The 25,391-nt window shown below is 46.8% G+C and overlaps 1 protein-coding gene across 1 annotated transcript in view; it reads right to left on the bottom strand.

The window, feature by feature from the left end:
- Positions 1-24,601, bottom strand: part of RECK (reversion inducing cysteine rich protein with kazal motifs) — an 801,790-nt gene extending 777,189 nt beyond the window's left edge. The window contains exon 1 of the mRNA XM_044293464.1: positions 24,367-24,601. Coding sequence (XP_044149399.1) covers positions 24,367-24,466 — 100 coding nt within the window. The 5' untranslated portion in view covers positions 24,467-24,601. The remainder of the gene's footprint in view (positions 1-24,366) is intronic.
- Positions 24,602-25,391: the final 790 nt, after the last annotated feature.

Genomic DNA, 25,391 nt, shown 5'->3' with positions numbered 1-25,391 from the left:
TCAATAAAAGGAGTTAAAAAAATAAAATAAAATTGCAGACTCAGTCTATTCAGTATATAATATCAAGCTTGTGTCTTAACTTTGCCTTGAGCATAACAGGTTCATTTATGGTGGCTGTCTTTTATCTACGGATCTTTATTGATTACACTTGCTGGGCATCATACATTTTTGGGCAATCTTCTTATAACATACAAGTGTTGTGTTATTGTCTGTTGGCAATGCTGTAACCATCCTCTGGGCATTAACCCTTACCAGGGCTTTTTTTCTGGCAGAACGCACCGGAACGGCGTTCCGCCACCTTTTGACATCGCAGCCTGCGATGCATCGGCGGGGAGGGACTGGGAGGAGGAGCTGGGGCCGGTGCGTTCACTGTGCTCCGGCCCCCAGCTCCAGACTAGTTATAAAATGTGTACAATTCATAAGGATTCTATTCATGAGGCCCCCTCTGTAGTAGAACATTCAATATAGCCATCCTACTCAAAGGGCTGTTATCTTAATGCAGGGCGGCCCGGCAGACGAGCGGCAGCGTCACTGACTGACGTCACGTGCCTGCGCCGCCTACTTCATTCATAAAGTAGGCGGCGCAGGCACGTGACATCAGTCAGTGACGCTGCCGCTCGTCTGCCCGGCCGTCCTGCATTAAGATAAAAGCCCTGTGAGTAGGATGTGGCTATATTGAATGTTCTACTACAGAGGGGGCCTCATGAATAGAATCCTTATTAATTGTACACATTTTATAACTAGTCTGTACTGGAGCCGCAATGGGGGGGAGGGGGGTCTGTGGATAGCACTGTTATGGGGTGGGGGGGAGGGGTCTGTAGATGGCACTGTTATGGGGTGGGGGGGGGTCTGTAGATGGCACTGTTATGGGGTGGGGGGGGTCTGTAGATGGCACTGTTATGGGGTGGGGGGTCTGTGGATGGCACTGTTAAGGGGGGTCTGTGGATGGCACTGTTAAGGGGTGGGGGGTCTGTGGATGGCACTGTTATGGGGTGGGGGGTCTGTGGATGGCATTGTTATGGGGTGGGGTGGGTCTGTGGATGGCACTGTTATGGGGTGGGGTGGGTCTGTGGATGGCACTGTTATGGGGTGGGGTGGGTCTGTGGATGGCACTGTTATGGGGTGGGGGGGTCTGTGGATGGCACTGTTATGGGGTGGGGGGGTCTGTGGATGGCACTGTTATGGGGTGGGGGGTCTGTGGATGGCACTGTTATGGGGTGGGGGGTCTGTGGATGGCATTGTTATGGGGTGGGGTGGGTCTGTGGATGGCACTGTTATGGGGTGGGGTGGGTCTGTGGATGGCACTGTTATGGGGTGGGGTGGGTCTGTGGATGGCACTGTTATGGGGTGGGGTGGGTCTGTGGATGGCACTGTTATGGGGTGGGGGGTCTGTGGATGGCACTGTTATGGGGTGGGGGGTCTGTGGATGGCACTGTTATGGGGTGGGGGGGTCTGTGGATGGCACTGTTATGGGGTGGGGGGGTCTGTGGATGGCACTGTTATGGGGTGGGGGGGGTCTGTGGATGGCACTGTTATGGGGTGGGGGGGGGTCTGTGGATGGCACTGTTATAGGATGGGGGATCTGTGGATGCCATCCCCAGATCCCCCATTAACAGTGCCATCCCCATCTGGAGGGTTTCTTAGCTGGGCTGGACTTTTATAGCCCCCCCCCCCCCACAAATTTTACTTGCATCCCTGTTCTCTAAAGGGGCAGTTTTAGGGGGCGGTCCTAGGGGTGGGTAGGGGCGTGGCCAGGGGAGGGGGGGTGAGTTCCACCACCTTTTCTTTGAGAAAAAAAGCCCTGACCCTTACATAGTCCCCTGAAGAACTGACATCTGAGACGGTTCAGGGAACGTATGTTATTATTTGGGACATACTGTATGTAAATCACTGAAGAAAGTGCACCAAACGGATATGCCACTGACTATACTAGCTGGTCATACAAGCAGACATTAAAAGCTGAGACTTTTGCCAATATATTCCTGTCAGGAAGATATCGGAGCCCATCATGCACCACATCACGGTTCTCAGCATGGCAAGGGGTCCTACCACTGCGCTAACTATGGTGTGAACACGGTCTGAAGGTGATGAAATCCAGCTCACAGCCAAGCTTCCACACAACCGCATAGCAGGACAACTAATGCAATGTGAACAAAGCAAGACTGTAAGCCACACCCATATCATACCATGTGATGGAGGTTTCCAGGTGCAAAAAAATGTTCAATTGCCAGATGAAGGCACATTCAATACTTATAAAACAAAATCACAGACATATAGTGGCCAATATGGGGGAACTGCCCAAACACCAAACACTGTAGCGTGTTTCTCATTGGGCGAGCAGTCCCACCGCATGTGAACCACCGAAATACCGTGGCAAGTATGGGGGAGCTGCTCAAACCCCAAACACTGTGGCGTGTTTCTCATTGGGGGAGCAGTCCCACCGCATGTGGACCGCAGCAAACGACCATCCCGAGCAATTATGCGTACAAAGGAGGACGCCAGCGCGGTCCACATGCACCACAAAAGCATCCTACACAGACCGGAGCATTGTGCGGATGACAATACAATTATATAAATCACTGAAGAAAGTGCACCAAACGGATATGCCACTGACTATACTAGCTGGTCATACAAGCAGATATTAAAAGCTGAGACTTTTGCCAATATATTCCTGTCAGGAAGATATCGGAGCCCATCATGCACCACGTCACGTCATATCATACCATGTGATGGAGGTTTCCAGGTGCAAAAGTATGTTCAATTGCCAGATGAAGGCACATGCAATACTTATAAAACAAAATCACAGACATATAGTGGCCAATATGGGGGAACTGCCCAAACACCAAACACTGTAGCGTGTTTCTCATTGGGCGAGCAGTCCCACCGCATGTGAACCACCGAAATACCGTGGCAAGTATGTGGGAGCTGCTCCACATGGTATGATATGGGTGTGGCTTACAGTCTTGCTTTGTTCACATTGCATTAGTTGTCCTGCTATGCGGTTGTGTGGAAGCTTGACTGTGAGCTGGATTTCATCACCTTCAGACCGTGTTCACACCATAGTTAGCGCAGTGGTAGGACCCCTTGCCATGCTGAGAACCGTGACGTGGTGCATGATGGGCTCCGATATCTTCCTGACAGGAATATATTGGCAAAAGTCTCAGATTTTAATATCTGCTTGTATGACCAGCTAGTATAGTCAGTGGCATATCCGTTTGGTGCACTTTCTTCAGTGATTTAAATAACTGTATTGTCATCCGCACAATGCTCCGGTCTGCGTAGGATGCTTTTGTGGTGCATGTGGACCGCGCTGGCGTCCTCCTATGTACGCATAATTGCTCGGGATGGTCGTTTGCTGCGGTCCACATGCGGTGGGACTGCTCCCCCAATGAGAAACACGCCACAGTGTTTGGGGTTTGAGCAGCTCCCCCATACTTGCCACGGTATTTCGGTGGTTCACATGCGGTGGGACTGCTCGCCCAGTGAGAAACACGCTACAGTGCTACTTAACCCGGGACCATTCTGAATAGGAATCATTGACCACAACTCTCTGGACACGGTCCTTCAGCCAGTTTTCAATCCAATTACAATCTATACTTTCCAAGCCTATAGACCTTACTTTACCTATTAAACGTCTATGAGGGACAGTATCAAAAGCCTTTGCAAAATCCAGAAACACTACATCCACAGATACCCCTCTGTCCAGGCTTCTACTCCCCTCCTCATAAAAACAAATCAGGTTATTCTGACAACTTCTGTCCTTGGTAGACCCATGTTGGGTATCACTTATAATATTATTTACAGTCACATACTCCTGTATATAGTCTCTTAAGGACTCTTTCACACGAGCGTTCCGAATTTGCTCCGGATGCGTCGCGAGTGCAATGCGGGAAAACCGCGCGAGTAGGCATGCAATTGCAGTCAGTTTTGACTGCAATTGCATTCCGATGTTCATTCGTGTTTTTTCCATGCAAGTGCAATGCGTTTTGTAAACTGTTGCTTGAGGGGTTAAAAAAATAAAAATTAACTCACCCCATCCATTTGTTCGCGCAGCCAGAATCGTTTTCTTTCAGGACCTGCAAAAGGACCTTTGATGACTGAATAAAGATAGAAGTAGATCCTTCTATTTTCATTCAGCAGGACCTATGCTGACGTCACCACTCACCACGTGGTAAGCGCGATTACATCATCAAAAGGTCCTTTTGCAGGTCCTCAAAGAAGAAGAAAGACGACGATGCCGGCTGCGCAAACAAGTGGATGAGGTGAGTTGTTTTTTTTTACCCCCTCAAGCAACATTTTACTAAGCATTCTGTATTAAGAATGCTATTATTTTCCCTTATAACCATGTTATAAGGTAAAATAATACAGTGATTAGACTTTAATGGGGTTGCTCATCCCCATCATCTCCTAGCACCCATGCGTGATAATCGCACCACATCCACAATTGCTTGCGGGTGCTTGCGATTTTCACATAGACCCATTCATTTGTATGGGGCCTGCGTTGCAAAAAGCGTGAAAAAAGCAGAATATAGAACCTGCTGTGATTTTCACGCTACGCAAGTGAACACCGCTCATCTGAACAGCCCCAGTGAAGTGAATGGGTCTGGATTCAGTGCGGGTGCAATGCGTTCACCTCACGCATTGCACCTGCGCGGAATTCTCGCTCGTGTGAAAGGGGCCTATGAGTCCTTCAAACATTTTTCCCACAACAGAAGTTTAACTGGTCTATAATTACCTGTGGAGGACCTAGGTCCTTTTTTGAATATGGGCACCATATTTGCCTTGCACCAATCACTTGGCACTGTACCAGTAGCTAGAGAATCTTTAAAAATTATAAAAAGGGGCACACAAATGAACTGAGCTCTTTAAAAACTCTTGGGTGTAATCTATCTGGACCCGAAGCCTTGTTCACATTTACCTTATTTAACTTAGCTTGGACCATATCTATATTTAGCCAGTTAAGTATATTACTGGATGTACTAACAGCCCCAGCACCACAGATATCAGCTCCTTTCTCTTCTTTTGTATATACAGAGTTAAAACATTCAGTGACTAATTGTCACTACCAGAGCTTTGAGACGTTCTCACAGCTCTGTGTCTCCACCCCTGTGATGATGTCACTTAGAGTTTGGAGGTGTTCTTACTGTTCTGTCTCTCCGCCCCTGTGATGAGGTCTTTACTCCCAGCTGTTCCTCCTGCGTTTGATTTCCCTGCCTTTAAATCACCCCTCCTCCTATTGCAGGGCGTGGATTATATTTCTCTTTTCAGTTGTAGCTCTGCCTTGAGTATCTTCACTTGTTAAGCTATTAGTTCTCTGGACCTGTGTTCTGTTGCTGCAAGCACTCCCGATATTGCCAGCGGCCCTTGGATCCGTCTTCTCTGTGGCTGCAGCTCTATCAGCTAAGTGTGCAGACATTGTTGCGTACCTGGTGTTTTTCTGACTGGATCTGAGGTGGCCACGGTTCCCTCCATATTCTGAGCAGGGCATCGGTGGCCGTGCCCCTTCCACTATTGTAGGGGTTACAGGGCTCATCAGTCTTAGGCACGCGGGCATGCCTCGTTCCACCACATGGATCCGGGCATGTGCTTTAGCAGCATAGGGAGAGTGTTGAGGGTCTGACAGGGGTCACCCTTTCTCTTCCCTAGTTTGGGTCCGGTCAGTAGCTCTTTTTACTGTGTATGCTCTTGTTACCCTTAAACAGCCGTGACACTAATCCCCCTTTACCTGCAGGAGACCTACCTCAGACCTTGGTTTTTTAGCATTTGTATATTTCAAGAATGTTTGGGGATTTGTTTTGCTACCTGCATTTCATTTTGTATTTTTGCAAATTTTATCTCCCTTTTCCAGATTTTATTAAACTCTTTATGAACTTCAAAGGCTACAGCCGACCCCTCAGATTTATATATTTTAGATGGCCTTTTTTTGTCATTTATTGCTCTTTTTACAATAGCTGTAAGCCATTGGGGGTATAATTTTAGCTGCTTATACTTGTTATCTAAAGGAATAAAAAAAAAAAAAAAATTGTGCAATGTGGATTTGAAGCTCTCCCATTTATCCTCAGTATAAGGCCGAATGCACACGGCCGTTTTTCACGGCCGTGAGCGGTCCGTGGAACCGCGGCCTGGATTCCTGCTGAGAGCAGGAGCGCACGGCGTCATTGGTTGCGATGACGCCGTGCGCTCCCTGCTGCCGCCGCAATACAGTAATACACTGGTATGATCTGCTCTCAGCAGGAATCCAGGCCGCAGTTCCACGGACCGCTCACGGCCGTGCGCATTCGGCCTTATTATGTGACCGTAGCTGCTCCCAGTCTATGCCCTGAAATGCTGCCCTCAACCCAGGGAAATTTGCCCTTTTAAAATTCAGTGTTTTCGCTCTGCCTGACAGAGTTCGCTTCTTATAGTTCAGGGGGAAAATAATTATATTGTGGTCACTATTACCTAGTACTATTGTCACGGACGTTCCTGCGACAGGTGGCAGGAGATCGGTGAGACTGGAAACACGTGGTCAGACCCACAATGTTCCCCTCCGGGACTTCTGTTCTTTCGTCATCCATGGCCACTTGTAATCTTCAACAGATCTCCTTCTAAAAGCACAAGAATAAAAGGAGAGCTCACTACTCCTACTCGAAGGGGGATGGGGCTAAGAAACCTGAAGTGGTCTTCCTTGAAGAGGTTCTGCACCACTGGGAATTCCACAAGGCGATCACAGATGGCAAGAATTCAGCAGCTCTATCAGCTTTTTCAAATGTCGTGCCACTCAAGAAAACCTCAAAGTGCGTCACCACGTCCACGCACGCACCTTCCATTGTATCAGTCTGTGTCTCAAGAGTGCGGTCTACACCTTCTGGCTTCCTAATGTAACCTAAATGGCCACACACTTTTGTATCTTCAGCATAGCATTACTCTAGATCCCCTCTCTCTGTGGCGCTGTCGTGGGGGGGAGGGGGGGAATGACATTATCTAAAAAATAAAACGTTACTCTAGTCCCTAATATAACTATCACAATGGGCACCAGGAGAAAAATCACCACACAATTTTACCCAATTTCTTGTATATACCGCAACACCCCAACTGAAATGGATCTTACTATTCTATATACCCGTCTAGTGTTGTGATTTGCTGGTATGTTATATCAGCAAATGACAGCACAAAGAGGGGCAATCGAAAAGGCATGCCTCCTCTGTAACAATCTGAGCCCATCCGCAGCCCCCTCACTGGCTTATACAGTGAGGAGGCTGCAACTAGATGCAGCTCTGACCTGCTAATCACAGTGATTGGGGTTGCAGGGGGGCGGGAGGGGAGTACAACTGCCTTTAGTTAAGATGGAAGGCGTGTCGGGGGCACCCACCATCTTAGACTGGTCACCGTGCAATTACAGTGCAAATGGTTTTTGCTGCTCCATACATGTACGGTGCAATGCAGGAACCTACTTCCTGCTGTGCCATACATGTATGGCACCTTCATGAAGGGGTGAAACCACCATGGAAGATTTAAGGAGTAGAAAATCGTTTCTTCTAATTTCCTATCATCTAAATCTAGGGTGTGTCTAATACAGCAAATAGCATGTGGTTCAGGTAGCATATCAGAGTTGACAGGTTCCCTTAATGATCATATGATCCACTACAAAATGGCACTCGAAGCTACAAGATTCTGCAAGGCTATATTGTTTAAGACTTCAAGCAGATGCTCCAAGTTACTAACACTTAGTATTAAAGGGAACCTGTCGCCTCCCAAAACTATCCCAAGCCTCCAGCAGCGCTTATGCAGAGAGTTCGGCTGCCTTTGCCAAATATCCGGCTGTCAGTAACAGTGAAGGGGCAGGGAAGGGGGCGTGGTTACCGTGACTTGAAGCAAGGAGGCCGATGACTTCAAGCATCTGTGGAGAAGCGCGCTGGGAAGGAGATAAAACAGCGTTTTCAGCAGGGGCGTAACTAGAAGTGACTGGGCCCCATAGCAAATATTTGTAAGGGCCCCTCCAGCGCGCTTCGCACCTCCCTCCTCCTGTGTAAACCCCACTCCTTTGGCACAGTGCAGCGGTATACTGTATATTGTGTGGCACAGTATATGTTATGTGTATAACATAAACATAAAAACTTACTATTACTTGGCTTGGCCCTTGGGGATCTCGGACACCACTTCACCACTTTGGCCGGGGGCTCGGTGGAGCTGATGTTGTGCTTTATCCTAATGAGAAAGATTTCATAATAAGGATTTGGAGAAGGGGCAGAGGGATAGCAGAGCAGGGAGAGGCTGGTGCTGCTACTAGGGGATCATACCATGGGGGAGTAATAAAGCCCAACATAATGCCCCCCCAGTAGTAATAATTCTCCTTATAATGTGACAGTGCAAAAATACCCCCTTGTAATGCCCCCAGTTGAGGTAATGTCCCCATAATGTGCAAGTATAAAATACCCTTATATAGTGCCCCCAGTAAATTCCCCCATAGTGCTCCTCTCCCCCCTTGCTGCTAGTGCCCCCTTTAATGTACAGCTTAAATTGCCCCATATATGCCCCTCAGTGTCCGGCCTCTGATAGGCTGCCGGCCTAGTGTCCCCCATAATGCCCTCCAATAATGTGCCAGTAAGTGTCCCCATAGATGCCCCCATCATGTGCCAGTATCAAGTGCCTCTCTCCTCCCCCCCCACATGTGCCAGTATGAAGTGCCTCTCTCTTCCCGCCCCCATGTCCCAGTATCATAGTGCCATCTCCCCCCCCCCCCCAAAAAAAAAGTGGCAGTGTCAAGTGCCTCTCCCCCCCCATGTGCCAGTATCATAGTGTGAAACCCACCCATGTGCCAGTATCAAGTGCCAAACCCCCCCATATGCCAGTATCAAGTGCCTCTCTCCTCCCCCCATGTCACAGTATCATAGTGCCATCTCCCCTTCCCAAAAAAAAAGTGCCAGTATCAAGTGCTTCCCCCCCCATGTGCCAGTATCAGGTGCCAACCCCCCCTCAAGGTGCCAGTATCAGGTGCCAACCCCCCTCCCCCCATGTGCCAGTATCAAGTGCCTCCAGCTCCCCCCATGGCAGTAACAGTTGGGTATAAAAAAAAAAGAAAAAACACTTATACTTACCTCCATGTCAGCCTCTTCCTGAGTCCCGCCCTGTATGTCCATATATGGAGTCAGTGCTTGTATTTCAGAAAAGTTTCTGCAGGGATTCGAACCCACAACCTTTTGTATCAGAGGCAAAGCACTAACCACAAGGCCATAAGAGCTGCCTTGCAGCTGACTGAAAAAATATGAGACTTCTACTGTTATAGCCGGCTAAGTGTACATCTATACACATGACAGCTGCTCATATATAGAGATATAGCAGAGCTGAGTGTGCTGGGACAGCAAAAATGTAGAGATATAGCAGTGCTGGGTGTGTTGAGGCAGCTGTCACGTGTATAGATGTACACTTAGCCAGCTATAACAGTAGAAGTCTAAATTTTTTCAATCAGTTGCAATGCAGCCTTTTTGGCTGTGTGGGTAAATGCTTTGCCACGGATACATTGGAGGTTGTGGGTTCGAATCCCAGACACATCAGGAGACTTTAGGAGACAGTAAGATTAGATCACATTAGCGATCATATTTAACTAACTTGAAAATAAACTGTCACACACGCTGCCGGGGCGCCGGGCCCCGAAGCAGCCGCTTCCCCGGTAGTTACGCCACTGTTTTTCAGTACTTTTGCTGCATCTGCCCTCAGGAAGAAAGGCATCATCAGAAACACACTGCTGGCTACACGCAGGTACTGCTGGCAGGTTGGAGTGGTTTTGGGAGGTGACAGGTTCCTTTTAAAGGGGTTGTGGAACAGTTTAACCCTTTTAGGACCTTGAGATTTCCCATAGTTGCATTTTCTATATATACTTTACATGTTTACGTCAATTTGGGCCCCTTTGTGCACCTAGGCTGCAAAAAAGTGCCACACATGTGGTATCGCCATACTCAGAAGAAGTAGGGCAATGTGTTTTGAGGTGTATTTTTACATATACCTATACTGTGTGTGAGAAATATCTCTGTAAATGACAACTTAAAAAAAAAAAAAGTATACAAAGTTGTCAATTTACAGAGATATTTCTCTCACCCAGCATGGGTATATGTAAAAATACACCCCCAAAACACATTGCCCTACTTCTTCTGAGTACGGCGATACCACATGTGACACTTTATTGCAGCCTAGGTGCGTAAAGGGGCCGAAAGTCCAACGAGTACCTTTAGGCTTTACACTTTAGCCCCGCCCAAAATGCCAGAATAGTAAACACACCCCACAAATGACCCCATTTCGGAAAGTAGATACCCCAAGGTATTCACTGAGGGGCATAGTGAGTCCGTGGGAGATTTTTATTTTTTTTGCCAGAAGTTAGCAGAAATGGAAACTTTTTTTTTCCGTGTCATTTTCCGCTAACTTGTGAAAAAAAATTAAATCATACATAAACTCACCATGCCCCTCCGCAAATACTTTGGGGTGTCTTCTTTCTAAAATGGGGTCATTTGGGGGATATTTATACTATGCTGGCATTCTAGCACCTCAAGAAAGTCAGAGCTGCTTCAAAATGCGGAAATTCACATTTTTTGTACCATAGTTTGTAAACGCTATAATTTTTGCACAAACCAATAAATATACACTTATTGGATTTTTTTTATCAAAGATATGTAGCACAATAAATTCTGACACAAACTTGTATAGAAATGTAATTATATTTGAACAATTTTACCAGAAAAAGTTAAAAATACACTTTTGAGAAAATTGTGGTCTATTTTGATTAATATCAGAAAAACTAAAAATCTCAGCAGCAATCAAATACCACCAAAAGAAAGCTGTATTTGTGAGAAGAAGAGGAGGTAAAATTTATTTGGGTGCCAAGTTGCATGACCGAGCAATAAACAGTTAAAGTTGTGAAGTGCCGATTTGTAAAAAAGGGCCTGGTCACTAGGGGGTTATAAACCTTAAGTGGTTAAAGGAAATGTGTCACCAAAAATGTCATCTATCAGTTAAAATCAGATATTAGCACATCATCTTTTTTCTGTTTTTTATTTTCTGGTAGTAGATTTTTAACATTCTATTTCCTGAACATTATTAGGAAGCCGTTCTTTACAGCCTTTACAAAGCATTTTAAAAAAAATGCTTTATGGCAGCCTCATGGGCCACAGGCTTAATTTACAGGAGGGGACCCTATTGACTTACATGGGAAAGTTTTCTAGGCATGCTCTGTGACCTGTGCAGAGGTCATTGCAGAAGGAAAGACTAGATAAGATTTAACAATCACCTATTGTGATTGGTGGATCCTGTCTTATGTATACACAGAGACGATTAGATACACTACAGGCAGGACTAGAATGACAGATAATCAGGTAACTGCAGAAAAGATCTGTACAGACCAAGAAGTGGCACCAATTATTAGACAGTGGCCAGTGCCAAAAAAAATAAAAAATTTGCAGGATTTTTGGTTTTAGGTTAAATATAAAACGTGACATGGAAAATTAAAAACAACACCAAAATTTAGCAATATATACCTATATTTTTTTTTTTTTTGGGCGTATTAATTCATACTCAACCCATCCTTCAATCTCGGGGCTCAAGGAAACAGAATTAGGCTACTTTCACACTTGCGCTTGATCGGATCCGTTCTGAACGGATCCGATCATGTTAATGCAGACGGAGGCTCCGTTCAGTACGGATCCGTCTGCATTAATAACTTAGAAAAAATTCTAAGTGTGAAAGCAGCCTGAGCGGATCCGTTCAGACTTTCAATGTAAAGTCAATGGGGGACGGATCCGCTTGAAGATTGAGCCATATGGTGACATCTTCAAGCGGATCCGTTCCCATTGACTTACATTGTAAGTCTGAACGGATCCGCTCGCCTCCGCACGGCCAGGCGGACAGCTGAACGCTGCAAGCACCGTTCAGCTGTCCGCCTGTCCGTGCGGAGGCGAGCGGAGCGGAGGCTGAACGCCGCCAGACTGATGCAGTCTGAGCGGATCCGCTCCATTCAGACTGCATCAGGGCTGGACGGAGGCGTTTGGGTCCGCTCGTGAGCTCCTTCAAACGGAGCTCACGAACGGACCCATGAACGCTAGTGTGAAAGTAGCCTTACTGGTAAGTCTAATTACGTTTTTTCCATTTCGTCCACCATGATCTACTATGAGAACTACCAGATTATTAAATAGGGTGGGCAACTGCTTGCAGAACCTTCTGACCGAAGGTCAAGTCCGCAGAAGCCGAAACATTAATGCGGTAATGTTTGATAAAAGTATTTATACTCGACCAGGTGGCCGCTCTACAAATTATCTAAGGAGACACCCCCTTTCTCTGCCCACGAAGAAGTCATAGCTTCTGTAGAGTGAGCTTTTATATTTGTGGGGCTGTTTAGACCCAACTTCTGATAGCAACAAATAATGGTAGATCTGATCCATCTTCCAATGGTGGCTTTGGATGCCTTTTTCCCCTTGTTTGGACCTGCGTATTGAACAAAAAGATTATCATCCTTCCTAAATTCCTTTGTTGAATCTAGGTACTGTATGATAGTATCCTGGACATCCAGGAGCTGGAACTGATCTTGTGATGGACAATCTTTGGGAAAGGATGGAAGAATAATTTCCTGATCTCTGTGAAAGTCCGACACCACTTTCGGCAGGAAACCCGGATCCAGACGTAAAACTATTCTGTCTGGAAAGATAGTAAGGTATGGTTCCTGGCAGGACAGTGCCTGGATTTCACCCAGTCGTCTGGCTGAAGTTATGGCCACTAGGAAAGCCGCTTTTAATGATAGGTGTTTGAGTGAGATATCCTGAATAGGAGAAAATGATGAACTTGTAAGACTTCTCAGGACCAAGTTTAAAGGGCTTCTGTCAGCCCACTAAACCCTTTTTTTTTTTCCCCCGTTAATATTAATCCCTACACTGCAAGCTCCCTGGACATATGCTAAATATTCATTTTCGTTCAGTAGATATTGTTAAAAATCAAGTTTTATAATATGTAAATTACCTTGCTACCAGCTAGTAGGGAGGCTACTTGCTGGTAGCAGCCGCATCCTCCTCTCATCATGACGCCCCCTCCGCCGTTTGATTGACAGGGCCAGGGAACGGGTTCGTTCTCTGCTGGCCCTGTTCGAATTCAAAATATCGCGCCTGCGCCGTACCTTTCTTTAATCGGTGCAGGCGCCTGCGCCGGGTGTGGATGTGACGTCATCGGCGCAGGCGCACTGAGACGCGGCCGCTCTGTCGGCCGCTCCATCCTCAATGCGCCTGCGCCGATGACGTCAAATCTACACCCGGCGCATTGAGGATGGAGCGGCCGGGAGATAGTACAATATTTGGGGAAGAGTTTACCGGAGGGCTCTGACCCAGCCAACTACAGTATTTCTTCCATATTTTAAGATATATTGCAGAGGTCACTTCTTTCCAGCTAGATTTAAGGGTATTTATAACCTTCTCTGATAGCCCCCTGCTTTTTAGGACCTCGCGTTCAGGATCCTGGCTGATAATTTGAACAGACCTGGATTCTGGTGAAGAATTGGGCCCTGAGAAATAATGTTCTCCTGTGGGGGGATTCTCCAGGGTTCTTCCAAAGCTAGTTCCTTTAGTACTGGGAACCAATTTCTTTTTGTCCAGTATGGGACAACCAGTATTACTGTTACTGGGTCCGACCTTATTTTCTGCAGCACTCTGGGTATTAGCGGCCAAGGGGGAAAGGCATAGGCTAGATCCCAAGTCCACCTGATTGAGAATGCATCCGTTGCCCAAGGGTTGTCCCTTGGGTTTAGGGAGCAGAAAGTATGGACTTTTGCGTTTTTTCTTGACGCAAAACAGGACTATCTGTGGGTCCCCCATCTCCTGGTGATCTGATGGAATACTTCTGAGTTTAGGGCCCATTCTCCCGGATCTATGGTCATCCTGCTGAGGAAGTCCGCTTGTATGTTTTCTGTACCCTTTAAATGGATAGCTATGATACAGAGAACATTCCTTTCGGCCGAGAAGAATATTTTTTCAGCCAGTTCTTTTAAGCTTGCTGATCTTGTGCCCCCTTGATGTTTCAGATATGCGACCGCTGTTACATTGTCCGAAAGGATTTTCAGGTGTTTTCCAGAGATCTTGTCTTGTGACGCCTTCAGCTCCTCCCAGATAGCCCTCAGTTCTCTGTGGTTTGATGATCTTTTTGTCATGGTGCCTGACCAAGTGCCCTGGTAGTTTAGCAAGCCTATTTTGTATCTCTGGATTTTTTACCCAGGGTATCCCTCTTAGCAGGTTTCTGTCTTTCGTCCACCAGTTTAAATCGGTTCTTACGTGATTTGGAATGGGGATTCTTTTTTCTAGAGAGCACTGTCTCTTGTCCCAATTTCTAAGGATCCACGACTGGACAACCCTGGTGTGAGCCTGAGACCAAGATACTGCTGTTATATAGGAAGTAATCGTACCCAGGAGGCTCATGGCACTGCGAATGGAGCACTGCGAATGGAGCACTGCGAATGGAGCACTGAGATTGACTTTGGATTTTTTTTGTTTTGTCCACAAAGGATGTTATTTTCTCCTGAGGGAGGGATGTAACCTGGGAGACTGAGTCCAGGATCACTCCCAGAAATTTAATTTTGGTTGAAGGGATTATACATGACTTTTTTAGGTTTATCACCCAACCTAGGTCTGAAAAGCTGCACATCAGATCTTTGGTAAGGCTGGTTGTTTCCCGCTCTGAGGGTCCTAGGACCAGAAAATCGTCCAAGTGTGGGAATATTTTTATTCCTTCTACTCTCAGGGGAGGGGGATATCATTTCCACTACAAGCTTAGTGAATACCCTTGGGGCAGATGAGATTCCAAAGGGTAACACGGTGAACTGGAAGTGTTTTATTTCTCCCAAACTGTCCACTAGGGCGAATCTGAGGAACTTTTGAGATGACTTGTTTATGGGGACGCGATATCACTCGTCCTTAAGTCTATGGACATCATGAAGTTTCCGGCTTTGATCAAGGGAATGATGGATGTTATGGATTCCATCCTGAACTTTCTGTATGTGACAGCCTGGTTTAGTCCCTTTAAATGTATAATAGTGCGGAAGGTACCATCTGGTTTCTGCACCAGAAATAAACTGGAATAGTAACCCCTTACTCTTTCCATACTTGGGACTTCGGTCACGACCCCTGAGTCTATAAGCTGCAGGACCCCTTGCCAGATTTTCCCTAGAATTTTTGGGCTGTGTGAAGTTATTCTGAACTTTCTTGGAGGGGCTGAGGAGAATTCTATCCGGTAGCCATCCATATGATGTTTAAGGCCCACGGATTTTTGGTGATGGATTCCCCAGAAAATTCCTCAGTCTTCCCCCCACTCTTGGCGTCATTGTTTATCTGACTGCTTATTTTGAGGGGTTAAGAAGGAACCCTCTGCCTTTTCCCCCTTTTTGGTAACTACACCTACCCCCCTTCCCTTTGCCCCTATAGGGTCTAGTCTGGGAATTGAAGGAACAAAAGGGCTTCTTTTTAGTTTCTTCCGGAAACCCCTTCTTTTTATCTGCAGCCTTTTCCAGGATGGAGTCTAATCATGGTCCAAAGACGTATTCCCCAGAAAAAGCTATAGAACATAGCTTGGCTCTATCCCCTCCCCAGTATTTCATCCACAATGCCCTTCTAGCAGAATTGGTGAGGGACGCAATCCTTAGCGGCGAACCTCACCGACTCCGCCGAGGCATCCGCCAAATAGAGTTTAATATTTCCTCTCTAGGGGTTTTGTTTTTGATATGTTCTTCTAACTCGTTAAGCCAGAAACACATAGATCTAGCAACCAACGTCGCAGCTATGTTGGTTTTAACACCAAACATAGATGCCTCCCAGGATTTTTTTAGGAGAGGGTCGGCCTTCCTTTCCATTGGGTCCTATAGCTGTGAAGAGTCCTCAAATGGGAGGGAAGGCTTTTTAACTACTTTGGCTACCTGGATGTCAATTTTTGGGGTTTCATTAAATAGTTTGACGTCCGCTGGATCGAATAACAGCCTATTTCTGAATTCTCTGGATACCCCCAGTCTTCTCTCGGGGTCCGTCCATTCATCCAGTATCATATCTTTTAGGTTCTCATTCATTGGGAAAACATTTAGTTTTTTGGCTCTGAGTCCCCCCAAACATTTCATCCAGGACGGATCTTGTTTTTTTCACCTCCTCAATCCCCATGGTTGCTCTGACAGCGCCCAATAGCTCCTCCATGTCCTTGGAAGAAAAAAAATATTTTCTACCATCTTCCATAATTTCACCCTCTGATAGAGCGTCGAGATCAACATTCTGTCTAGAGGTGGAGGCCTCCTCGTCCATATCCTCTGAAACAGAGGAGGATGGGACCGACAATCTAGTTTTTTTTTGCCGGAGGTGTAGGAGGGATTGATCTGAGAGAGGCCAGAGAAGACTTAATTTCATTTTGAATTAGTGATTTGACCTCTGACAAAATGGATGGTTGCTCCTCTTTTATAAGATCATTTATGCAACCCTAGCAGAGTTTCTTTTTATGATTCTCAGGAAGTCTCTTGCTACAAGTGGCACATCTATGAACTTTAGTTCTTGTTCTGGGCTCTTTAACTCCCTATAAGAGAGGAGCAGCCAGGTGTTACTAGACAAGATAATCAAACAAGTAAAAAAATGGTACATAATTTTTCCTCTCCCCACAGGGGAACTCGCTGTTGGAGTAGCCGAGGGGGCTTCAGATTCCATCTGGACTGCAGGGGCGTCAGGGGCTTTAGGGACAGACATCTGTAGTGTGTCTGCTCCAGGAGGAAGACCGGTTGTATGCCACTGCTTATTCAAAACTGGCGCTTCAAATAGTCAGCGCGGCATCTTACGTCATCGCGGTGCGCCCCGGTCCAAGTTCCGCCCCTTCTGCCTCCTGCCGGCCCAGAGCAGAGTGTAGTGCTGAGGCTTCGTCATGAGTCAGCGTGCAGCATGCTCTGCTTCTGTGCGGTCAGCTTCCTCAATGTAGGGAAGGGGGGGACCGATGCTGTGGGAGAGATACAGGCTCCTGCAACAGGAACGAGATCAACTCCACATGTATCCTCTGCCCAGCATTGGACCGGACCGCAGGAGGGCAGAGGAAGAGGACACAAATCCTCAGGTACTTTTAAATAATAAGACGTTCTTCACCTCCATCAGGAGGGCTCTCTGAGAGTTGCCCCTGTAGGGACAGGAAACACTGAGGGAGAGAGTAGGTGGTGGCCTTTTAAACTCGGTGTGTTCCTGCCCCTACAGAGGTCAAGGGTCAATCTCATAGTAGAGCCGTCATGGGGGACGAAATGGAAAAAAATTGTGATATGACATCTAGGGAACATGGACTATAGTGTGAGTTATCGCTTTTATGAAGTAAAAACTGGGGAAAGGTAGTCTTCAAACAGGTCATTTTATGATTACACATTCTCCTTAAGACAGGATCCACCATTCACAATAGGTGATAGTCAAAGCTTATCTATTCTTACCTTGTACAAGGACTTCTGTACAAGTCACAAAGCATGCCTAGTAAACTCTCCCATAGAAGTCAATGAGGTCCGTATTTTTTTTTTCCAGCTTCCCATTACATTATATGCAATAGAAAATGTTCCCATTAAATGGTTATCCAAAATAGGGGCTGCCATCTTGCCTGAGCTGTTCTTAACAGCATTTGCACAGCATTAAAAAATATATTTACGGTAATCCCATGGGCCATAGACAATTCTCTGGGACAGTAATACTGGAAAAAATAAAAACTTCAGAAAATGTTTTTTCACCATATCATGATGCCTATAACATTATAGTTATGTCTAAAAAGCTGTAGTAGGGCCCATTTTTTGCGGGATGATCTGTAGTGTTTATAGATACCATTTTGGAGTGTATGACTTTTTGATCACTTTTTATTAATTTTTTTTTGGAGCTGAGGTGATTTTCCATTACGTTGTTTACTATTTTTATATTTAAAGCCGGCGCATGCTCAGTGGACAAGTGGAAGCCGGTGCCAGTAGTCCGCACGGGCGCAGACTACAGTGTCCACTGCGCCGGCGCGAGACTACAGCACAGAGGTAACAGGACATCAGATAGTGCAGTGAATATCAAGTAGTAGGCGGTGCTGGGCTCCGGATCGATGGGCGCGGCCGGGCTCCAGGAGATCGTGGGACAACCTCTTGGGCTCCTGACAGAGGTGATTGACATGTGAATAACATCAATTTTTATAAGAATATAAGGCACACAGGTAATAAACAGAGGGATGATTGGAAACACTGTATTAAGACTAATGGGCACAAATAAAAATATCTCCATATCGTTAATCCTGGACAGAATCCCTTTAAATAGTATAAGTATTAGTTATTAGGTCTACAGAACTGCATGAAGGCTTGATTTTTTTATGGAACGAGATGTAATTTTTATTCGTCCCATTGATATGGTATGTACGACTTTTTCATCACTGTTATTCAAACAAAATATTTTGGGGGGGGGGGGGAGAAAAAAAAAGTTCAGACATTTTAGGACATGGCGATACCTATTTTTTTATTATTTCTATTTTTTTATGTAAAATTGGGAACGGGGGCAATTTAAACTTTTAATATTTTAGTGTTTCGTTGTATTTAAATTTTTTAGTTAGTAACTATAGCTCTCTTAAGGGCTAGTACATGGGATCTTTTAATCCCTTGTCCTATTCAACCTAATAGAGATCTGTTCGGGTGAATGGAATTTAGATGTGTTCCCTGCTGAGCCTCGTGCACAGTTCAGCAGGGAGGTTACTATGACAGCCCTGGGAAGCCTCAGCAGGCCCCAGGGTGTCATGGTAAATAATCGGAGCCCCATGATTTCACTGCAGGGACTCCAATCAGAATGCAGAGGGAGCCACATCCCTCTGCCTTACCTCACAGATACCGCGATTGGTGTTGAACGTGGTATTTGAGCGGTTAAATGATGGGGTTCAGCATCATCACTTTTCCTCATCTTTGCGGCTGGGTGCCTGTTGTATTATACAGACCGGCACTCGTAGCTTATGAAGCAGTCACTGCAACAGCCAGCTTCATACAATTGTAGGTGCATAATGCCATACATGTAAGCCATTATGCATTAAGGGGTTAAAGGGGTTGTATTGCAATATATATTGATAAACTATCGTCAAGATAATCAATCCTTCTTTATGCAAGGAGGAACAGTAGGAAAAGTGCCAGAGCCCTGCAAAATGACCTCCAGCAGGCCACTAATATCTATATGTCTGCTAAAACTGTCAGACTCCATGAGGGCCTGACGTCCACAAGTCAGTGTTGTGCTTACAACCCCACACCGTGTAGGGCGATTGGCATTTGCCAGATTCGACATTGGTGCCCTGTGCTCTTCACAGATAAGAACAGGTTCGCACTGAGCACATGTGACACACATGACAAAGTCTGGAGATCCCGTGGAGAACATTCTGTTGCCTGCAACATCATCCAGCATAACTGGTTTGGCAGTGGGTCAGTAATGGTGTGGGGAGGCATTTCTTTGGATGGCCACACGGCCCTCCATATGCTAGCCAGAGGTACCCTGACTGCCATTAGGTACCGGGATGAGATCCTCAGACCCATTGTGAGACCATATACAGGTGCAGTGGGCCCTGGGTTCCTTCTGATGCATGACCTAACTAAGCCTCATGTGGCTGAAGTGTCAGCAGTTAATGCATAATGAAGGCATTAATGCTATGGACTGGACTGCCCGTTCCCCAGACCCGAGTCCAATCGAGCACATCCACCAACGCCACGTTGCACCACAGACTTTTCAGGAGTTGACTGATGCTTTAATCCAGGTATGATAGGAGATCCCTCAGGAGAACATCCACTGCCTTATCAGGAGCATGATGACGTGTATCCACGGCGCATGAGTAAGATTATGGCTCAGCAAACACATTCAGTGGATACACGTCAGCACCTGGAATCGGCCTCACAAGACGCACTGCACATACACCAGTCAGCAATGAGAGTGAATAAATTAGCATTGGGGCGGTAAATGACTGCTACTTGAAGGTTGGAGGGAGAGTAGATGCGAACAGAGTGTACCTCAAATGAGGTGAGCGTAATGGAGGGTGGCAGTGGAGTTGGGCTGTAGGGGCAGGTGTCTGATAGGAGAAGACCAACTCCTCCACCATGTTTGCAGCCTGGGCGGGGGGTGTGAGTGAATTGAAATCCACTATAAGAAAGTGCAGCAGGGTGTCAGCCATGTTTCTGTGAGACCAAGAAAGGAAAGGTTTTGAGAGATGAACAGTTCATGAATGTATGACAGTTTGTTACAGACTGAGCACGCGTTCCATAATGCTCCTGCAAGAGGAACCAAAGGAGCAGGGGTCAGAGGAATGGTAATTAGGTTTAAGGGGTTGCAGAAATTTGTAGATGGAGATTTGTAGTGGGACATGGAGGCGATAGTGGGGATTTGCTGAGGGGGGCCTGGATTTGGAGAGATATCACCAGCAGTAAGGAGAAGCAGAGAAAGTGTTAATAGATGAGAATAAGAGAGGGCATGAGCCTTAACCCTGGGTTCACACCTGAGCGTTTCTGAGACGCGCGTTTTACTCGCGTATTTGTCGCGCATATTTATGCGTGTTTTTTGCAATAGTAGACGCGCGTTTGTGTGATTGACTGCAGTGTTGTCCAATGAGTCTATGGCCAAAACGCGCTGTAAAACGCTCAAGTGTGAACCAGGGCCATAGGGAAGCATTGGTTTTCACGTGTTGAGCGTTTTACAGCACGTTTGAACGCGCTGTAAAACGCTCAGGTGTGAACTTAGGGTAAAAGATATTAGGATTTATAGGCACAGAGGAAGATGAAAAATCTTACCCCTATTAGTCCCTAATCTGTAGGCCGTGACTAAAAACGTAATTGCTGCCCCAATAGGGGCCATCCCGTGTCAGGAGGCTCCTAGTAACCCTGGAACTAACAATTAGATAACAGGTAATATTATGGGATGTATATGCCAATAAAATGGCTAGAGAGATACTTGGGTCATCGGTCTAGATATAAAAGATATAATCCCCCCCCCCCCCCCAACTTAGGCCCCTTTCACACGGACAAGTTTTCCGTGCGGGTGCGATGCGTGCGGTGAACGCATTGCACCCGCACTGAATCCTGACCCATTCATTTCTATGGGACTGTGCACACGAGCGGTGATTTTCATGCATCACTTGTGCGTTGCGTTAAAATCGCAGCATGCTCCTCTTTGTGCGTTTTTCACGTAACGCAGGCCCTATAGAAATGAATGGGGTTGCGTGAAAATCGCATGCATCCGCAAGCAAGTGCGGATGCGGTGCGATTTTCACGCATGGGTTCTAGGTGACAGTCTATTCACTGTATTATTTTCCCTTATAACATGGTTATAAGGGAAAATAATAGCATTCTGAATACAGAATGCTTAGTATAATAGTGCTGGAAGGGTTAAAAATAGGGGTGGGCGATATAGGCGATATCGGCGATATGCGATATGAATTTGGGCCACGATATGGATTTTCGCCATATCGCCTATATCGCCGGACCGCGATATGATCGCGCGCACCATGTTCTGAGCCGGCCGGCCGGCACAGCGGAGGGAGGAGGGAGGAGGAGGGAGGAGGAGGGAGTCCCTCCCTCCCCACTGTGCGCGGCTGCCGCTGAACACCAATGAGGACCGAGGAGGAGGAGGGGAGGGACTGTGGCCACTGCACTACCAATGACTGTGCCGGCCATATCCCTCAGGGTCCCCCTCCTCCCCCCCATCATTGGTGGCAGTTTGCAGTTCCGATCGGAGCCCCAGCAGTGTAATGCTGGGGCTCCGATCGGTTACCATGGGAGCCAGGACGCTGCTTAAGTCCTGGCTGCCATGGTATGTTAGTGAGCAGAGAGCAGCGCATTATACTCACGTGCGCTGTGGCCGGCGGTCGCTCCTTCTTCTGTCTGTGCGGCGGATAGCTAATGCTTACAGCATTAGCAATGCGCCGCACAGACCTATGAGAAGAAGGAGCGACCGGCGGCCACAGCGCACGTGAGTATAATGCGCTGCTCTCTGCTCACTAACATCTGCCTCCCTTCCCCCTGTGGCCACTGCCACCAATGATTAATACTGGCGAAGGAGGGAGGGGGGGTTTGCGTTACCAGAGGGGGCAGATCAGAGGTTGGGGAAGGGAGGCAGATCAGAGGCTGGGGAAGGGGGCAGATCAGAGGCTGGGGAAGGGGGGCAGATCAGAGGCTGGGGAAGGGGGGCAGATCAGAGGCTGGGGAGAAGATCAGAGGCTGGGGAAGGGGGCAGATCAGAGGCTGGGGAAGGGGGGCAGATCAGAGGCTGGGGAAGGGGGGCAGATCAGAGGCTGGGGAAGGGGGGCAGATCAGAGGCTGGGGAAGGGGGGCAGATCAGAGGCTGGGGAAGGGGGGCAGATCAGAGGCTGGGAAGGGGGCAGATCAGAGGCTGGGGAAGGGGGGCAGATCAGAGGCTGGGGAGAAGATCAGAGGCTGGGGAAGGGGGGCAGATCAGAGGCTGGGGAGAAGATCAGAGGCTGGGGAAGGGGGGGCAGATCAGAGGCTGGGGAAGGGGGGCAGATCAGAGGCTGGGGAGAAGATCAGAGGCTGGGGAAGGGGGGGCAGATCAGAGGCTGGGGAAGGGGGGGCAGATCAGAGGCTGGGGAAGGGGGGGGCAGATCAGAGGCTGGGGAAGGGGGGGGCAGATCAGAGGCTGGGGAAGGGGGGGCAGATCAGAGGCTGGGGAAGGGGGGGGCAGATCAGAGGCTGGGGGGGGCAGATCAGAGGCGGGGGGGGCAGATCAAAGGCTGGGGGGGGCAGATCAGAGGCTGCCGCCATGGTCAGCTCCCTGCTGTTGTGTGCACTATGCACAGGGCAGCAGGGAGAGTGTAAAGTCCTATTCACCCTAATAGAGCTCTATTAGGGTGAATATGACAAGGGTTCTAGCCCTTAAGGAGGCCAATAGTTAATAAATAAAAAGTAAAAAATAAATAATAAAATTTAAACACCCCCCCCCCCCAATATAGAAAACAATATATCGCAATATATATCGCATATCCATGTTATAAGGGAAAATAATACAATCTTCAGAACATCAATCCCAAGCCCGAACTTCTGTGAAGAAGTTCGGGTCTGGGTACCAAACATGCGCGATTTTTCTCACGCGAGTGCAAAACGCATGACAATGTTTTGCACTCGCGCGGAAAAATCTTGCATTTTCCCGCAACGCACCCGCCTCTTATCCGGGCAAAAAACATGACGCCCGTGTGAAAGAGGCCTTAGTGATCATGAGTGAATGAACATGTTGCTCAGCAAACACGTCCGTAGTGCATTGCGGATCCGTAAACTGCGGATCCTCAATACATCCAGCCGGCACCCCCATAGAAATGCCTATTCTTGTCAGCAATTGCAATGTTTCCTGCAGTGAGGAGACAGAGTGGGATATGTGAATGCTTCTCTCTCCTTGTTCTAGTGATCAGTGGAGGTTTCAACACTCAAACCCCCAGTGACCACAACCTTTGAGAGGTCTACGAGTTTTATAAAAACTCAGTGACCCTTTAATGTTTCAAGTTATGAAGACATTTTGTGCAATTGTATGCTTTTATCTTTGTGCGAACAGGTTGGGAAAGGCTGTTTTCTGTTAGCATGACAGTGTCTCAAAGCAAGGTCCATAAAGGCATGGATGGGTAAGTTTGGTATGGAAGAACTTGACTGGCCGCACAAAGGCCTGACCTCAGAAATTCTCTTCTGGATGAATGGGCAAAAGTTCTCAGATACACGCCAAAATCTTGTAGAAAGCTTTCCGTGGAAGCTGTTTTGGCTGCAAAGAGGGGACCAACCCCATATTAAAGCCTATGTTGTGTAGAATGGGGTGTCATAAAAGCTCATGTACTTTTAATTACGTGCCCAAATATAGAATATACACACACGCATACCACAGCAGACTGTTCCTCCACAGCATCTGGCACAGTCCCTTATAATTATCACACAGAACTAACTGATCATTGCTTTTGGGGGAGGGTGCAGCATGACTTCCTAAACTATGCAGCTCTACAACTCCCAGCTACAGCCATCTGTGCTGTACAATGAGCTCTTCCTGTATGAACTAAAGCTTGTGCATTAAACACTCCTATTATTCCATCAACTATTCTGTATGCATCCAGACCGGGTGCAGAGTGCCAGTGTTAGGATCTTACCAGCCACCACTTCGCTGACTAACCGCACTTTCAGTGAGCCTTTGTAGATTCCATAATCGTCCCATCAGTGATCCCTTTCTACAAATCTTTCATATTGATGAAGCATCGCCCTGCAGCTGCTAACGGCCTTTGCCACCCACTTCCCAAAGCTAGTCAGGTATAGATTTACTATGTCCGATCTGCCCGTCAGCTAACACCCATAACACGATGAACAAGTGACAATGACACAACAACGCTATAACAAATCGTATCACTTACCCGCGGCCTCAGGGGGCATCACGGCGACAAGGAGTAAAGCAACACAGGGCAATCCTAAAGTGGCAGCTGCCGACATGACCCACACAGAAGCGGAGACCATCACATCACAACAGTACCCCTGCTGCTGCTCCCCCTCCTCCTGTTCTGTGGAGCTATGGTCCCTCTAGCTTGTTTGCTTTCTTGCTTGCTTGCTTTTCGTTTTCGTTTTCGTTTTCCTTTTCCTTTTCCTTCTCCTCCTCCTCTTCCACTTCCCTTCACTCCTCCTTTCAGCCAGGATTTATTTATGTCTACACCTCCCCCCCACCATATATTCTTCGCTACTCCCACCCCTTCTTCTCCTTAAACTATTATCATTTCTAAGAGTTCTGGAATTTATTCAATGTCACTAGCTCCCAATCTCTTTGCATACATCACTTTTCTTTGCATATTTTAAGTTTGAGGGTTTCTTTTTTTTGCCAAGAAAGATAGCCCTATATATTGAAAAATATAACTTTTAATGATATTAATAAAATGCAAAAAACAAACAAAAACAAAGTAATAGTAAAAAACAATCCTGGGTGTTAATAATGCAAAGATGGTAAATGGATTAGCTAGGATACAGTAGATATTAGGTTAGTAGGCATATAGTGAGTATTTACAAAGAGAACAAACTGAGTATGAGGTACTGTACCACGGGCAACTGCTTTAAAAAATAAATAAAACAAAGTATAACATCACTTTTGTAGATATTGGGGGAGATTCATCAAAACTGGTGTAAAGGAAAACAGGCTCTGGAAAATGAAAGGTGAAATCTCATTGGTTGCTATGGGCAACTAAACCAGTTTTCTTACACACCAGTTTCATACATTTCCCCCATAGAGACCAATAAAGCAAATGTTAGAAAAGTGAGGAAGTTAAGATGTCTGTGTCTACTATCTATCATCATCTCCCAAGCTGGAGTCCCCACAGTGTTATCCTGCTGCTCGCTGTGCCCTCCAATACCCCCAAATACTATCCTGAAAAAAATGAATGCCCCCATACTAATA

This window comes from Bufo gargarizans, chromosome 5 (assembly GCF_014858855.1).
Source record: "Bufo gargarizans isolate SCDJY-AF-19 chromosome 5, ASM1485885v1, whole genome shotgun sequence".
Lineage (NCBI taxonomy): Eukaryota > Metazoa > Chordata > Amphibia > Anura > Bufonidae > Bufo > Bufo gargarizans.
Note: the sequence above shows the minus strand (reverse complement) of the source record. Positions and strands in the feature narration are given on the sequence as shown.